The sequence below is a fragment of the Anas acuta genome, chromosome 7, assembly GCF_963932015.1.
Source record: "Anas acuta chromosome 7, bAnaAcu1.1, whole genome shotgun sequence".
Classification (NCBI taxonomy): domain Eukaryota; kingdom Metazoa; phylum Chordata; class Aves; order Anseriformes; family Anatidae; genus Anas; species Anas acuta.
This window is the reverse complement of record NC_088985.1, coordinates 4205994-4222281: the sequence shown is the minus strand read 5'-3', so window position 1 is coordinate 4222281 and position 16288 is coordinate 4205994. Positions and strand designations below refer to the sequence as shown.

The 16288-nt window shown below is 56.0% G+C and overlaps 2 protein-coding genes across 9 annotated transcripts in view; both read right to left on the bottom strand.

Annotated features, from left to right (window-relative positions):
* Positions 1-2067: 2067 nt before the first annotated feature.
* Positions 2068-14027, bottom strand: DNAJB12 (DnaJ heat shock protein family (Hsp40) member B12). The gene is made up of 9 exons (XM_068688417.1): positions 13823-14027; positions 12430-12598; positions 11707-11852; positions 9040-9225; positions 8097-8176; positions 7233-7342; positions 5444-5616; positions 5121-5272; positions 2068-3848 (listed from the first exon to the last, which is right to left on the bottom strand). The coding sequence occupies exons 1-8, from the start codon at positions 13953-13955 to the stop codon at positions 5151-5153; spliced, it is 1119 nt and encodes a 372-aa protein (XP_068544518.1). The 5' UTR covers positions 13956-14027; the 3' UTR covers positions 2068-3848; positions 5121-5150.
* A 125-nt stretch (positions 14028-14152) lies between these two features.
* Positions 14153-16288, bottom strand: part of MICU1 (mitochondrial calcium uptake 1) — a 79366-nt gene continuing 77230 nt past the window's right edge. For all 8 annotated transcript variants that reach the window (XM_068688408.1, XM_068688410.1, XM_068688407.1 and 5 more), the window contains 2 exons: positions 14991-15080; positions 14153-14392 (listed from right to left, as the gene is read on the bottom strand). In XM_068688408.1, coding sequence (XP_068544509.1) covers positions 14232-14392; positions 14991-15080 — 251 coding nt within the window. In that variant the 3' untranslated portion in view covers positions 14153-14231. The remainder of the gene's footprint in view (positions 14393-14990; positions 15081-16288) is intronic.

The window sequence follows — 16288 nt, the reverse complement described above, 5'->3', positions numbered from 1 at the left end:
TTCCCACTGCAGGAAGGGGCAGCGGCCCGGGGCACGGGGCCGTGACTCAGGCAGGGCTGAGTCAGGCTGGGGTGGCAGCGCCCCGTCACCCGCAGCCACAAGGAAGCGGCTGGGGGGGAATTTGGGACAAAACCGGGAGCGTCTGGGAAAAGGGGTGTGGTGGGGAAGGTGGTGGTGGGGTTGTGAGACCTGCCCTGGTCTGTGCAGGCAGCACTTCCCTTAGACACACTCCTGAGCCTCCTTGCAGCCACGCTGCTGAGTGCATCTTCCCCCTCCAGGTCCAAAAATTTGGGCACTTCCAAGGGCTGCTGAGCTGGGCTCGCTCCTCCCTGTCCCCACGCGAGGGCAGCCCCGTTTTTGGGGTCAGGGAGGCCGTGGCACCAGCCCAAAATCCCTCTGGCAGGTGCCCCAGCTCGCGAAACCCCAGCTGGAGCAGCCGAGGCGCTGCAGAACTGGCAGTTCTTGGCCCTGCTGTCACGGGACAGAGCAGGCACGGCCCCGGCCGCGGTGTCAGTGGCATCCCGGCTGCTATCTTTAGCTTTTTCCACCTATTTTTACACCGCGCACGCCAGCAGGGGCTCACCCCGCGCCCTGCCAGCCCCCAGTGCTGTCGCGGTGCCACTTCTCAGAGCTGCTGACAAGGAACGAGCTCCAGGCTTCGCAGAACACCCAAAAAAAAAAAAAGCCTGGCAAACCCAAACCCATCTGCACCCTGAACGCCCCGCAGCCACCCCAAACATCCCCGGCACAGCTCCAGCCCCGTAGCCCAGCCGTTTACAGCCCCTATTTATAGCGAGGTGCCCTTTCCGTGAGCCCCGGGGGCGGGCAGGCAGCGAGAGGCTCCCTGGAAGGTGCCAGAAGGCCCCGGCGGGGCTTTATTTAGCCGCTCGGTGGGGACAGGGCGGGCAGAGGGGTGGCTGGGGGCCCCCGAGGACACGGCGGGGCTGGTTTGGGGCCGGCCAAAACCCGGCTGCCCTCCGCAGCACCCGCAGGCCTTCAGCGACGGAGACCTCAGAATTTGGTGAAAATCGGGGAGAATAGGGAAATTTGCCTGCCCCTATTCGATCTCTCCCCTCCCCGCTCGCAGCACAGCCCCGGGGCTGACCCCGTCAGCCGCAGGAGCCGAAATTTGGGAGGGAGAGCGGTGCGTGCGCAGCGCCTGGTAACCAGCTCTGGCTTCCAACCCACCCGGGAGAGGCTACAAATTGGGATATTAAGTTATTAATTTAATTGCTCGCACAGAATCGGCTGTTAGCAAGCTGCTAGCAGCCACTAGCAATAATCCCATCCTAAATAGCAGCAGTTTGCTCCTCCAGGGGGATTCAGGGTGATGCTGGGCTTTTATTTTATATTTTTTTCTCCACGTGTCTCAGAGCAGGGGCTTGGGCCAAGCTTTTGGGCTTGCATCTGCTTTTCCCAACATTTTAGAACCATACAAGACCGCTTTCCCCACTTCAGAAGCCTGGAGGACAAGGATAATGCTGGGAGGAAAATGATGCACCCCCCAAAAACCAGCTCAGGCTCGGGTGGAGGAAAAGGGGCAGCTGAAGGCACAGGGCTGGGGTGAAAAAGGCCATTTTTTGGTCAGCCTTGGTGAGATTTCCCTGCCTTTGCTCACTGCGGTCTGCACATGGGGGACGAACGTGTGCCAGCTCAGGGAGGCTCCTGTTGACTCAAGTCTCTTCCCAAGCACAATTACGGAAAGAAAAACACAACCCAGGCCAGCCCCGGGACGCAGAACAGAGCCGTGAGGCTGCCCTTCCTGCCAGGGTCGGGGCCGCGGCCGTGTTTCGGCCTTCCCCTTCTCTCCATTTTCACCCCAGCATCTTCACGCCCCCTCCCTCTCACACGAAGCTCCTCAGGCGCTGGGGCTTGGCGGTTCTGCCTTGCTGTAGTCAAAAAATAAAACACACGAAGTAACCAGGGAGTTACCTGCTTTGCGAGCAGTTTGGTGGCCGCCACCGCTCCCCTGCTCCTGGGGACAGCGCCTCTGCTCCGGCCTCGTTTCCTACCAAGCCGCTTCCACTGCCGCCCAGGGATCTGCACGCCAGCAGCACAGCCGCAGCCTTTCACGATATAAACATTTATTTATAGATGTACAATTTGATAATTAACTCTAAATCAAGAAATGCAGCTTCCAGGAGCACCCGTTAGGATCTGCGCTTTCCCGCTCGCGTTATCCACGGAAACCTACTCGAAACATCCCAAGGATTGTGCGGGCAGGCCCTGGGCGAGGGACGCCGTCCCGCAGGACGTTCAGCACCTCTTGCACACGTGTTTTTTCTTTTAACCCCCCCACCCCCACGAGCTGCACGTGGCCGTGCCTATATCAACACGCCGTGCTTCCACCCCGTGCCGTCCACAGACGGAGGTACCATTACAAAAAAAAACAAAAAACACAAAACAATAAAACAAAAGGAGGAAAAAGAAAACTTCTAGAATCAAGTCCATGCTGTGGGGGCTGTGGAATAAGGCTGAGTTAGCGGGAGGGCTGATGCTTTGCAAAACAAAGAGCCAAGGACAGAGCACGCGGGCTTCTAACGCTGAAGGAAGGAGCCCACCTCGCTGCTTGAGCTCCCAGTCCTCACACCCAACCACCGCGGGGTGCCAGGGGATGGCTCTCACAGGCAAAGCCTTTAGGCAAAAATTAACTGTCGGGGCCAAAAAGGGATCCAGTTTATCCCACGTTCACCTCTCAGACGGCTCACGCTCCCATCCAGGTCCCGCCTGACCAAGCCAGCAAAGCCGAGGGGACGGGGTGCAAGGGGACCTTCCCCCAGCGACGTTTCCTTCGGCAGAGGCGATGCAGGGCTCAGTTTTGTACCAACAGCAGCATTTCGTAGGTCTGCCCGAAGAAACGCAGGCAACAGCACGCCACGGCCACGCTGCAAACAGGAGAGCTGCTGGGCGCAGGACAAAGTAATTAACAAAGGGACACAGCTCGTGGAAAGCCCTGCTTACAGGCAGAAAGCTGCACACTGATTACGAGGCAAAATTAAAAGCAGACTGGAAAAAAAAAAGAAAAAAAGGGTTACACACAGACATCAAGCGAACAACAGATGAACTAAAACCATCCAGGACAATCCTTTCCTCCGCTGAATGCGGCTCCAGTTGACCTGCGGAAGCTTCTGCCAACGTTGCGAACCCAAAGTGCAAATCCGGGCAGGTTCAGGAATTGCTTTTCGCCCCCTGCAGATTTGGAAATGCTTTTATTACAGCCCAGAAGGCAGGCATCGGCATCCCCAGCCACGGAGCGCCGCTGTCCTCGAGAAAGCCAAGTGCAGTAACCGCAAAGTGATTTCAGCTCCGAGTGCCAGGCAGAGGGGGACACCCGGGAGGAGACACTGCCCGCTTCCCCGCTGGCCAAGCTGGGCAGAGAACAAAATAATTTAATCACCCAACCCCTGCATAGTTTAAAAGTACACCGTATATACAGCTATAAATTAATTCTAAATAGATTATATTTCTTTTTGTTGAAAGTTTCATCACCAAATTGTCCGATTTCTCTCTCCAGCGCAGTCGCCAGGGTCTCCTTTTGCTCCGTGGCTTTGCTTTTTTGGCTCTCTCACCTTCCAGGCCACGCGCTTGTCCCGACGGTTGTGGGACCCTGGGAGCAACCAGGCCGGTGGTGCTGGAAGGGGAGGAGGAGGAGGAGGACGGGCAGCTGCTTCCTGTCCTAAGTGCTGCCTGAGACGTCGTGACGGCGGAGACGGGCAGAGAGAAGAAAGAGGGCAGTTGTGCGTTGCTAATTCTCCGATTCCATTTTAATATCGGGTTTGATTCCTTAAACACAAAGTCCGCCACCTGGGCTCAGTGCGCTTCGCCGAGAGTCTTCAGGCGTTTCCAGTCTGGGGACAAAAGCAGTAAGGGTGTGAGTGCCGGGGGGCAGCACGGCACGCCGCCACCCCACCCGGCCCCACGTTTTGGGAGGCTCTGCTCAGGCCACGGGCATGCAGCGGTGCCCAATTCCTCCGAATTCCTCCCCTGGAAGGGAGGCAGGTGGGCAGCAGCGGGCTGGCGTGAGAGAGGAGGCGCGGTTGTGAGAAGAGGAGTGGGAAAAGCGAGAAAAGAGCGGTTCCAAGAATGGGGTACAGGCAAAAAAGGGCCAAACGCGACCCCGAGGATTTGCTTTGAGGGCCTTCAGGCTTTCAGACATGCTCCGCGAGGCAAGGAGGGTGAAAACAAAGAGCAGCCCCACTGCTGAACCTCTTTACTCGTGTCTGGGAGTCAGCCAGCTGGATGCTCAGCGCCCCCAAGAAGTCCTTGTAAGGCTCAGTAGTGTCCATACAACTAAAACTTGGTGCTTGAAGCTTCCCCTTCAACTTATTTTGTACAGAAACTGCTTTCAAAAGGCTTTGTGGCCAGATGGGGCCACCCTCAGAGTGTCTGGCAGGTGAAATCAGCCCAGATAATGGGGCACAAAAAGCACTCCAGGCTCTGCCCAAGAGCCTTCATCAGCTCCCCCGTGGCCCAGCGCTTCTGCCCTCACCTGCACTATCCGGCTCGCCCTACCCCCAGCTCCCCGACCCACCTGTCCTCCACCTCAGCCTCTTTTTTTCCCCGTGGACACATGAAGCTGCTCCCACAACCCGCTGTGAACTCCAACCCCCTGCTTTGTTCTCCTCCAGTGTCAGGGGAAGGCAGATAGGGGCAAGGAACATGTTTTCTATGAGCCCGCTCCCCGTCACCACGCTTCTTTAGTGCCACAGGTGACGACTTTTTCAATGAAACAGACAATAAAGCAACAAAAAGGGTTCATTCAGAGGCGGTGGCTGGCTGCCATGGCTGGGAAAGGCGTGGCAAGATAAGGTTAAAAAAAAAAAAAACACTTGAGCCAGCCCAGGCGTGCAGTTGACAGGAGCTCGGCCGAGTCGCCAGCACGCCCGGGGCTTCGCTTTGTTCCTCGAGAACCACCGCCAGCAAAAGCAGCGAGCTTGGAGAGAGCCGGGGCGCTGCCATGCAAACTAAACAGCATCAATCTCCCCGGCCGGGAGCACAGGCTTGGCAGAGGGGGGCTGCTTCCCCCCCGCTACGTGCGCGCGTCCAGAGGAGACTGGGGAAGACTTGTGCCTCAGAGATTTCAGTATTAAGAGCACCGCAGGAGCGCCACCGGCTCGTACTTAGAGCTCCGCCGAGCGGGCCGGCGGCGGCTATCCGTGCAGAGAGGCCTGTACGTCTGACAGTCTGCTGCAGCTGGGGGTGCCCATCTTCTGCGCCCGCTGGTACAGCTCCGAGTCCCCGAAGTAGCGTGCCCGGTACAGCAGCCCTTCCTCTGCAACGGGAGAAGCGCGGCGTTAGGAGCGCGGAGCCCCCTCAGCAGGGGCTCGCCGCTCGGCAGGCTGCAAAGTGTGCCTACGTGGTGTTAAACTGCAACCTCAGCGCAGCTCGGTTGGGTTTTGCTGCAGCAGCCAAACCCCTCTGCCCCCGAGCCCACGCCACTCACTCTGCTGCTTCTCCTTCCAGCAGTTGTTCCGCAGGTTGGCGATGTAGTCGTCCTCCACGCTCCTCTCCACGTTCTTCAGGTTGCTGCCCGTGTACTCCTCGGCGAAGTTCTCAGCCACGTAGTAGACGACTTTCAGGTGCTCCGTCACCCTCCTGTGTGTGTGACCCACGGACCTGGCTCCGGAGAGAAGGCAGAGCAGAGTCAGACACCTGAAGGGCACAGCCAGAGCCCCGTGGCTCCTCGCCAAGGATCGCTGCCCACACGCATCACCCCCATCCTCCTCCGCCCCCAGCGCCTCACAGCTCGGGAGAGGAGAAGCCTTTCTGGTGGAAAAGAAGCCGTACCCTACCCCTACCCCCTTGGATTTGCATTTCAGACAAAACCTTGTTCTTATTTTCTCCCCAGCAAACCTAGAGACACTCACCGGGGCGTGCCTGCAAGCCGCAGCACAGGACCTGTGCCCAAACACTGGATTCATCGGGCACAGCTCCAGCTGGAGCCGTGCCCAAAGTCTCCCATAACAAACACCAGCTGGCTGCTGCATCAAACGCCAGCCTGCCTCCCGAGCCAGGTATAAACAGCGACTCATCGGGCTCGCCCTTCAGCCTGCGAGCAGGGTGTGCAGGAGCGAGTCACACACCCCTGCACGCTCCAGCAGGGTGAAAATACTGAAAAGGGAGGCAGAAGGAACCAGAAACCTGCTACCCGGAGGCAGGCGCGCAGTTGGGGCAGGCAGATGTGATGAGGCACTGCTGAACAGGGTGCCACTGACCCAGGCGGGTCTGCCAGCAGGAACCTGATTTTTGGAAGAGGTTCACGAAGGGAACCGAGTGACACGTGTTGCTTTACGACTCTGCCCTTCTCAGCAACAGCCTCCTATAAACAAGGGGCACTAAAACCTCCCCGTGCCAATAAAACCTCGCCAGGTTCAGCAGCTTGCCTGCGGCACGCTGGGTTGGGCACAGCGAGCTCGTTTCCTGCCAAGGAGCAGCTGAGCTCAGCATTTTTTTTGTTCCTTTGCCTGAGCAAGAGTGCAGCACCGCCTGCTGGCACAGCACGCTGCTGCTCCAGCTCCCTCAGCCTCACCCCAAAAACACGGCCGAGGGACTGGGGCAGCTCGTTTGCTCCTCTTGTCCAAAGCCGAAGTGGGAAATCAGGCGCGGGGGCGATGTTCCAGCTGACAAGGCTGGGAGCAAATCCCTGCCTGCCTCAGAGCTGCCCTGCACCCAGCGCCCTCTCGCCTCACAGAGCGCCTCCTCGCCAGCCTCAAACTCACAAGCAGAGAGACACGTGCCTGGTTTCGTAGCCCTCAGCCACAGAAGTGACATCCCAACACCCTTTAGCCTCTCAGGGCGACCCTGAGCTGCACCTCGCCCCAGTTTGCTCCATTTTTGGCTCTAAGCGCTAACGCCAGAGCCCTCACCTCGAACCCAAAAGCCAAGCTGGGTTTTAGAGCATTTAATTACATTTTAGGATGAACAGATCGACTTTCATTTTTCACACCCTGATTTAACTCTACATCTCTGCCCTGCTGGGCTACAGCTTCCCCAAGGCCTTCACTCCTGCAGGCTGCAGAGGCTCCCCATCAGAGCCCGAATCTGTCAGGCCAGTGAGCACCCTCTGACAGCCTCTTCCACCCCAAGACCTGCCTGGAAACACTTTGGCCTTCCCTGAGCTGTGAGACACCAGGGAGCAGGAGGAGATAAAGCAAAGAAAGACCAGGAGAAGCAGAGCGCCCAGCTCCCCAGCACCCACCCCGCTGGATAGGCTCAGAGCAAGGGGTACTAACGGCCTCTGGCTCAGGCTGTAGGGAGGGCTGGAGACCATCATCTGGCTGAGCGCAGACACGATGATCAGGATGAGGATGGGCATCAGCTGGACAAACAGCCCCAGGCCACCCTGCGGGGACAGAAACGCACACTGGAGCACCATCCTGGAGGCCAAGACCCCAGAGCATCGCTTTCCCTCCCTCCCAGCCCTAACGCAGCCTTAATTCCCCTGGAGCACGCTTCCCCCTTTAACCTCGAGAAGAACTCCTCGGGGAGTTCCCAGTTTTTCTTTCTTTCTTTTCCTTTTCAAGCATTTTACTGGCTATTAAAAGAGCAGGGCTATGTTAAGTCCCACAGTTTCATTTCTCCAGGTCAGAGGGCTTGGAGACATATGCAGATTCTGTGAGGGAAAACCCCAAAATAGCTCAGGCCATAAGGTTTTTTCCTTGGTTAATTACACATCACAAACTAGAAACATCCCATCTCGCACGGGGAGATGAAAGGGAGAAGGGGTACGTGCTGGGAGGAGCCACGTGTATCTGTATTATCTGAAAGCTGGATCTGCCTTTTAAAATCAGAGAATGAAATGAGAGAGGAAAGGCTTCTCCTCTGCTAAAAACAAGTTCGGATCACTGCTGTCAGCTCACATCGAGGTGGCACAGATTCAAGGCACACCAGTGTTTTCCCTGCTGGAAGAGAGTCCCGGGAGAGCCACCCGCAGTAAATTGCAGAGTGGAAATTCTGCAGGCAGCTAACTTCCCAGCTTTCTGTACGGGGAGGTGCCAACGAGCAGGGCTGGTGCACGAAGCAGCCCCGCCAGCTCGCAGCCGATCTGTGTGCTGGGAAAAACTTTCAGGCCCCCTGCGTGCTCTCTCTCCACTTACATCCCCCTGGTGCTCTCGCCTGTCCTGCCTCTGGTGGTAGGTGTATCGCATCCGGCCGTTGCTGTACACGTGGACGTTACCTGCGGGCAAAAAGAGAAGGATAAAAAGGGTCAGCACGTGTCAGACGGTGCTGGCTGGCTAGGAGGGAGCCACAAATGGTGGTTACACTCCATGCCAGCCTCACGGATAAAACTGCACCACTAAAAGTTGGCTGTGTGCTAAAATGTAGGACCAGGAAGCGTCCGCTACCACAGGCGGTCACGGAGGGATCCCAAACAGCTCACCAGAGGTGGCTGCAGCAGCTATGGCACTCCCCAGGAGACTGATGGAAGCATTCACACAAAGGGGTTTATCTTTTGATTAACACCAATCGGAAAAAGAAAAATAAATAATTTTGTTAGTTTTTCCACCTTAAAAGCAGCTTTTCCTCGTTTTAGATGGCAAAGCTACAGCTGAAGAGGGAGGCCAGCTGCAAAACTGCTTCTGGATTCTCAAGGGACAACAAGGAAAGGAAAAAAAAAAAAAAAGACTGAGCAAGAATGGCAACTCGCTGGTTTTCCTGGAGTAGCCCTGCCTTTCTGACAGGCAGAACAGGAACGCTGCGAAAGGTCGCGTGATGCCTGTGCATCATTTTCGTTCTAACGTTCAACCCAACCTCGTAACAGTGAACGTCTCCAGCGTGCAGACAGACTGCTGAGCTGGGGAAGAAGTCCAGCTCTGCTGGAATTACCTGCTGGGCCCCGAGTTCTCCAAGCTCCCACCTGGATGATCTAGAAAACCCTGGGTGCTTGGGTCAGTTGTGAGGGGGAGCTCTGACCGATCTCAGCTGTGGGGAGGAGCGCTGCTCTGCCACCACTCCTCGCCCTGCCCAATAAACCCTACAGCACCGTGACTGTGGGAAGGGCCGGGGCCCTCTCGGGACAGCGAGGTTTAACGCGCTTACTGGAGGGGAATCCACCCCCGAAGAACATGTTGAAGAGGTCCTCGGGGGAGATGTCGGCCTCGAAGCCGCGGTGGAAGTCTGCGTGACTGTGTCCGTGCCGAGCGGGGTTGAGCTTCTCGTCCCCGTACTGGTCGTATTGCTTCCTCTTCTCCGGGTTGCTCAACACCGCGTAGGCGTTGCCAATGGCTGAAATATGGACAATTAGGAGGCAATTAGCTTCTCGCAGCCCCAGATGCTGCGCTGAGCCCTGCGAGCAGGCACGGCTCGCCTCCCTCAGCACCCACGTGAGGTTCTCAAGCAGCCTTTGGCGGCACAGCTCTCCTGCCTGGCACGCTGCTTCGGCAGAAGGAAACCACAGCGAGAGACTCGGCCTGAAATCAGCCCAAATAACCAAGCTGTGCTGTATGGCTTCTGTGTGCCTTCCTAGAGAAACCCCCGCAGGTGAATGAAACTACCCGGTGCTACGCAAATGCTGGCAGCAGAGCTGTGACGCGTTTCATTTCGTTAAACCTGTTCCTTCTTTTGAACAGCTGATCCCAAACCATGAGCACAGCAGAGCACGATTTCCGACGATAAATCTTATTCCAAACTAGCATTAAGTGCACTTGATGTCGTAGCCTGAAACCAGAACTACACCGAATTTAAGTACAGGGTGCCTCACTGACAGAGACTTTAAGATCCCAAGCAAAAGCTGGTGAGATGTGGGCTGCAAGCTCTGAAATTCACAATTTCCAGGTTCCACAGGAAGGTTTCCACGCAGGCAGCCCGCTGGCAACTGCCTGCTTCTGGGCTCCTCTCCCTGCACATCCCAGTTCACCCCTTCCCCTCGGCACCAACCCACCCAGGAGCCTCTGTGGGTGGCTGCCGAGCACGTCCCTTCCCCTCCCCGCGTCGCAAGGACGTGAGGAGCTCACGGGACGGGGGCTGCCTGCTGCCTTAAGGGCAGGAAAGGGGGACCCGTGCCCTTTGCAGGAGCTTAACTGCAAGATTCAACATTTTCCCAGCAGTCAGACCGAGGTGTTTGGTTTCTTCTTGGATTAGAGATTTGGAGAGCGGAGGATGTCGTGTCAGTACGCTCGCTCTGAGCCTCGGTTATAATTAGTGCCCGCACAGCAAACGTTTCTACAAGCCGGGCAGGAAGCTAGACCACAAGGACTGGCTCCAGCACACGAGCCCGTCCTTTCACACCGTGTGATTAAGCAATGAAAATGGGGCAATTTGGGATCTTGTTCATCGTCTAGCCTTCTGCTGACCAAGCTCCACAGGACACCTCGTTCCCAGTCAGGATTTCAGCTCCAAGCGGCTCGGTTCAGCTCTTTGCCCAACGCCAGCTGAAGGCAGTGATGCAAACGAGGTTCAACACAGCTGCAGCCGCCTGGGACAAGGTCCCGGGACCAGACCTGATGTTTTATCAGCTGTCACTGGGAAGACGAATGTCAAGACTTGAGCTAACACAGCAACGTTGGAAAAAAATTAACTCAAGCCCTCAGAGCCGTGCACGTTTCCTCCTTCGCCCTCCGTCAGGGAGCAGCTGGACTTTGGCGAGCCCTGCAAACGAGAGGAGGCTGGAGGATAAAGGGCACCTTGCTTAACGCACGGCTCCCGGCACGTAGCTCTTCTCAAAGCCCTCGGCAAACATCGTTGGTCGAGATTAGAGGTGAGGAAACCTGCCTTTCGCCACCTGGTGAGGGCTTGCAGATAAACTATCGGCCAGCGGCTCACAGCACAGGCAGATGCTCCGTGCCTAACCTGGCCCCTGCACTAAAAAAGAGTAGCTGAGGGGCAGCTCGCTATCTGCCAACAGCAAGGCGCTTATCAGCCACGGACTGAAGGCTTAAAAGGCTCGAACAAACCTTACATAAGACTTTTACTGCCGAAATTTGCCCACTCGGAGCTCGCCCCTCACCGCTCTCGTGGCAGGCTAGCCTTGCTCCCTGCTCCTGCAAAAATCTCGCGCTGCTCCAGCCCCGCTGCGCCCATCGTGCTGCTCAGAACCACACAGGCAGGTGGCACCCAGGCGAAAAGCCTAGGATTTGGGTACGGGCACATAGGGAAGCGCCTGCGGGGCTGTTTTGGGGGATTACCGTCAGAAGAGGCCTCGTTTTACTCATGAGTGGAGCAGTTCCAGGGCAGCACAGTGCCTCCATCAGCAGCCCGCTCCTTTATTTCCCCTCACACAGCTGAACGCAGTTCTCATGTAACCCTACTGCATTTATTCTGGCAGAGGGGATTTTCCCGGCCCACAGGCAATTACCGAGCGCTCACAACCACGAACCAAAAGCTCAGCTAAGCGGGCTTCCAAACTCCTCCTGCTGGGACTCCTGACGCAAGATGCGGAAGACGGAAAATAAAGGAAATGAAAAAAATCACGAGTGCTGGCGAATCAGCCACCTTCCCCGCAGCCTCAGAAGGGTGGCACTACTCCCAGACGGACACAGCTGCTGCAGCCTGCTTCTGTACGTGCCAAGCAACAGCATCGCTGCTGGAAAACGACTGGTTTGAGGCTACCTGGCTGCCCAGGAACTATATTCCTCCTGAGCGATTTGTTGAGTGCTTTATTTCACTCTGCCTGAATCATGAGGTGGTTTTTAGGGAGTCCCTGCTCGCCCAGCTCAGCAGCATCACCTGCTGGCTGCGGGTAAGTCACAAGGTGGGGAGCTGCGTTACCTTTAAAGGCCTCGGTGGCCCCTGGCGCGTGGTTCTTATCGGGGTGGAACTTGAGCGCCAGTTTCCGGTAAGCCTTCTTCAAGTCCTCGTCTGAAGCTTCTCTGTTGACTCCCAGAATTTCGTAGTAGTCTTTGCACTGCTTTACCCTGCCGGGAGAAAAGACACGGGCAGTGAGTTTCGGCCACGGGAGCTGCTTTGCCTTGGATGTGTCAACGGTTTCGACCGACGCTCGGTGAACTCCGCTTCACTCATCCCGGATTCCTCAGAGCTGACCCATTTTTCTCACGTGCTCACCCGCAGCCTGCCCGTGCTGCTGGCGCACAAACACTCCTACAGAACGGGTCGGGCCAGGAGAGGTGGAAGGGCCCCTCCTCGGGCACTGCCGGCACAGGCAGAAGAACACAGCCCCCAAAACATGGGCGTGATGGATCTGGGGCTGCAGGGATGACAAATGGCAGGCTGGGATCTGGAGGATCGCTGGGTTTTTGGCGTCCCCCTGCAACGTTGCATGCCCAGTTAGCTCAGACTTAAAAACTACCACGGGCTGAGCGGGATAAATGTGTCCTGGGAGTCGGCAGCAGGAGCTTTAGGAGCATCCTGAGCATCTCCACCAGCAGGGTGAGGGATCCTGCGAGGGTTTGGCACTCGGCTGGGCTCTCAGCGTGACCCGAGCAGCAGGACAGGGGGAGAGGCCGCCCCGAGGCCCCCCGAGCACGCACGCACCTCCTGACGGCGTCCGCCTGGTCCCGCGTGTAGCCCCGCGGCGCCTCCCCCGCCGCCTCCCCGCCGCTGCCCGGCCGCCCCCCGGGGCCGGGGCCGGGGTTGGGGCCGGGGCTGGGGTCGGGCTGGGCCCCCGCCGCCTGCTGCTCCTTGTCCAGCTCCTCCAGCAGCGCTGCGGCGGGAGGGAGGCGAGAGTTAAACGGGGGAAGGGGAAAAATGAAAGGGTTTGGGGAAAATGAGTCATTGCGGGGGGAATTAAATGTTCCTGGGGGAGAGAATTGGGTGTTTTGGGGGAAATTGAAGACTTTTGGGGGAGAAAATTAAAGGTTTTGGGGAATAAAATTAAAGATTTTTGGGGGAAAATAAAAAAAAATTAAGATGAATTAGATGGATTTGGGAAATAAATATAAAATCTCAGAGAAAATTCAACGTTTGGGGGGGAAATTAAAGGAATTCAGCAACAATTAAAGGAAGTCCAGGGGAAATTAAAATAATTTTGGTGAAAATTAAAGCCATTAGAAGAAAATTAAAGGCAGCCAGAGAAAGTTAAAAGGATTGCAGGGAGAATTACAAGAGAGCCTTTGGAAAGTAAAAGAAATTTGGGGAAAGTTTGAGAAATTCAGGGAAAATTTAGAAGAAACACAAGGAAAATTTGATAAATTTGGGGAAAATTAAAAGAAATTTGGGGAAAACTTGAGAAGTTCAGGGAAAAATAAAAGAAATGTGGGGAAAATTTGATAAATTTGGGGAAAATTAAGAGAAATTTGGGGAAAATTTGATAAATTCAGTGAAAATTAAAATAAATTGGGGGAAATTTTGATAAATTCAGGAAAAATTTAGAAGAAACACCAGGAAAATTTGATAATTTCAGGGAAAATTAAAAGAAATTTGGGGAAAATTTGAGAAATTCAGGAAAAATTCAGAAGAAACACCAGGAAAATTTAATAAATTCAGGGAAAATTGAAATAAATTTGGGTAAAATTTGATAAATTCGGGGAAAAATAAAAGAAACACCAGGAAATTTCAAGAAATTTAGGGAAAAATACAAGAAATTCAGGGAAAATTAGGAGAAACGCAGGGAAAATCGAGAATCTCAGGGAAAATTAAAAGCATCCGGGGGAAATTAAAGATAAATCAGGGAGAATTAGAAGAAACGCGGGGAAAATTAGAGGGATTCGGGGGAAAAGAGGCGAACGTGAGGTAAAATTACCGAAACTCGGCCAAAATCACCGCCCCCCCCCCCGCCCCCGGACTCCGCCCCCGGACTCGCTTTCCCAGCACGCCCCGCGCCGCCCGGACACGGCGCATGCGCAGTCCCCGCGCAGGCCTCCCCGCTCCCCCCTCCCCCCCCGCCGGCCGCCCCCCGGTTCCCGCTCCCCGGTCGCGGCCCCCTCACCGCGGGCGCGGGGCGTGGGGTAGAGGCGCTGCGCCTTCAGCAGGAAGCGCCGGGCCCGCTCGGGCTGCCCGGCCCTGGCGGCCGCCAGCGCGATGCCGACGCAGCGCTCCGCCTCCTCCCGGTTCCCCTCCATGGCGCCCGGGCCCGGCGGGCGGCGCCGCCTGATGACGTCACCGCCTGGCCACGCCCCTAGCAACAAGCCCCGCCCACCGCGACGAGGCCACGCCCACCGCCCGCACCCCGTTCCCGCCTTCCAACCAGGCCACGCCCCCTCCCGTATTTCCCCAAGCACACGCGCGCTACCGTAACAACCCCACACGGCGCCCCCCAAAAAAGCAGGCAGCTTTTTAATTAACTCGCAGCTCGTTAAGGGAATGAAAGGGACAAAGGGGGGCACGGCGCGGCCCCGCTAAGGCCGGGGCAGGGTGAAGTCCCAGGCGGTCTCCTGAGCGCACTTCCACATGGCGCGCATCAGGCGGGTGAAGCCCATGTCCTTGGGCTTCTCCAGGCCCCGCATCAGGCGCTGCTTCATGATGGCCACGAACTCCTTGTTGCTCAGCTCGCCGTTCCCTGCGGGCACCAAGGACGAGGTTACAGGCACCCAAACACACGGCCACGCGCCCCAAACCCACCGCCACGCAGCCCGGGGGGAGGCCGCCCAGCCCCAACCCAGCCCCACGCAGGGCAGGGTGGGTTTCATGAAGGAGTTTCTCCATTTCCAAGTGTTTTTTTTTGGTTTTCTGCGTTGTATCCAAATATCCAAACGCAACTCGAGGCAGGGAAGCTCCCCTGAAACACCAGGAGGGGAGCAGGCTTTTGCTGCGTGCCTATAGACAGCCACAGAAAGCCCCAAGGCCTGCGCCTGCTCTTCCACCCAGTGCCTACCTCAGCGCCCTTGCTATCAAAATATTTATCAGACCCCATGTGTGGATGCAAATGGAGAAGGTCGGGAAATCCCCAGATTCCCGCTGAGCTCCAGGGTGCTCACCCCATCAGAAAACACCACAGATTAAAACAAAATAGATGCAGCAAAGGCACAAGGCAGCAGGTGGGGCTGAAGCCATGGGCACAGCAGCAGAGCTCAGCCAGCCCCCAGCACCGGGCAGCTCCTGATGCCCTTTTTCTGTATTCCTCCTGCTCATTTCGTGCCCGGAGGCTGCTCACTCACCGTCGCAGTCGAAGAGCGCGAACACCACGTCGCACACGTGGTCCGAGAGCTCCACCTTCGCCACCGTCCTGGCCACCTGCTGCATAGTCACTGCAAGAGAGCAAGGGCAGGATTTGATGCCATTAAATATTAGTTTTATAACCCGAAAGCTATCTTTCTTTTACAATTTCAGGCGTTACAGTCTTCCACTAGTTCCTGTAAGGAGCCATCTGGGTATTTTATGCAAGTTGAGGGCATAGCAGCTCTGGTTTTCCCTCCAGTTCCCAGAAGCACACCAGGAGTGATGCCTCACTTTCCCAGCTGGGCTTTCTCCCCCCTGCTTTACACAGTGTCAGCATCAACCAGACCTTGCCCTGAGGCTTTCCAGAGCTGGCGGGCTCCTGAAAGAAGAGAGCACCTCAAAACTTCCCCAGGCTTTCCTCCTCCAGCCACAGGGCTCTTAGAGCAGTGGCTCCAGCACAAGTTCATTAATAGCACGTAATTAAACAGCAATCGCGCTGATTTACCACCTGCGTGTAGACCTAAATACTCCAGGAATACATATTCCACGACCGGGCAGTTGCTAATTTACTGTAGGTGCTGAGAAAATTGGCTTTGCTAGGCTATTATCTCCTCACGGCACACTGCAGAAGCAGCAGCACATCCATATTTCACGCGCAGCATCTCTCGCTTGTTTTTACTTCTAAACGAAAGGAAAAACCCATCGGGGTCTTTTAACTTCCAGCCTTGAGATGCAACGATCTAAAGGAAAGGGCACAGATGATTCCCCGAGAAGTCAAAGCTAAGGCTGTGGACACACGCAGGAAGAGAGGTGACACATCTGGCTCCCTTTGCAGTCCCACTGCCCCAAAACGCACGACCCAAGGAGCAGAGTTGGAGTTCTCTTCCATGTATTGCACATTTAGAGCCAGTGAGAAAATTCGGGTGCCAGTACTCGTGTTTTGGAGCAGAAATGCAGCATCTGGCTCTCATTCCTAAACAAAACCCCTCGCTTTTGAGCAAAGCCAAGACAAGGCTTGGGCAGCACCCAGTGGTCATGGAGACCCCTGCGGAAGAGAGTTTGCAAGAAAACTTCTTCCAGGACTGCTTGTCATTTCCAGCAACTTTTTCAAGTGCATTGTAAAAGAAGAAAAGACGCTGCTCCCAAGAGGAACGGATGGAAGTGGATCCACCTCTGCCGGGACAGGCCTCTCATCACAGAGGAACTGTGGTCTCAGGACATTTTTAATCCATCAGACCAGGCTTGTTTAACCCCTCCCTAAACCCAAATACAAGCTGTGAACCTCTCGAGTTTTAAT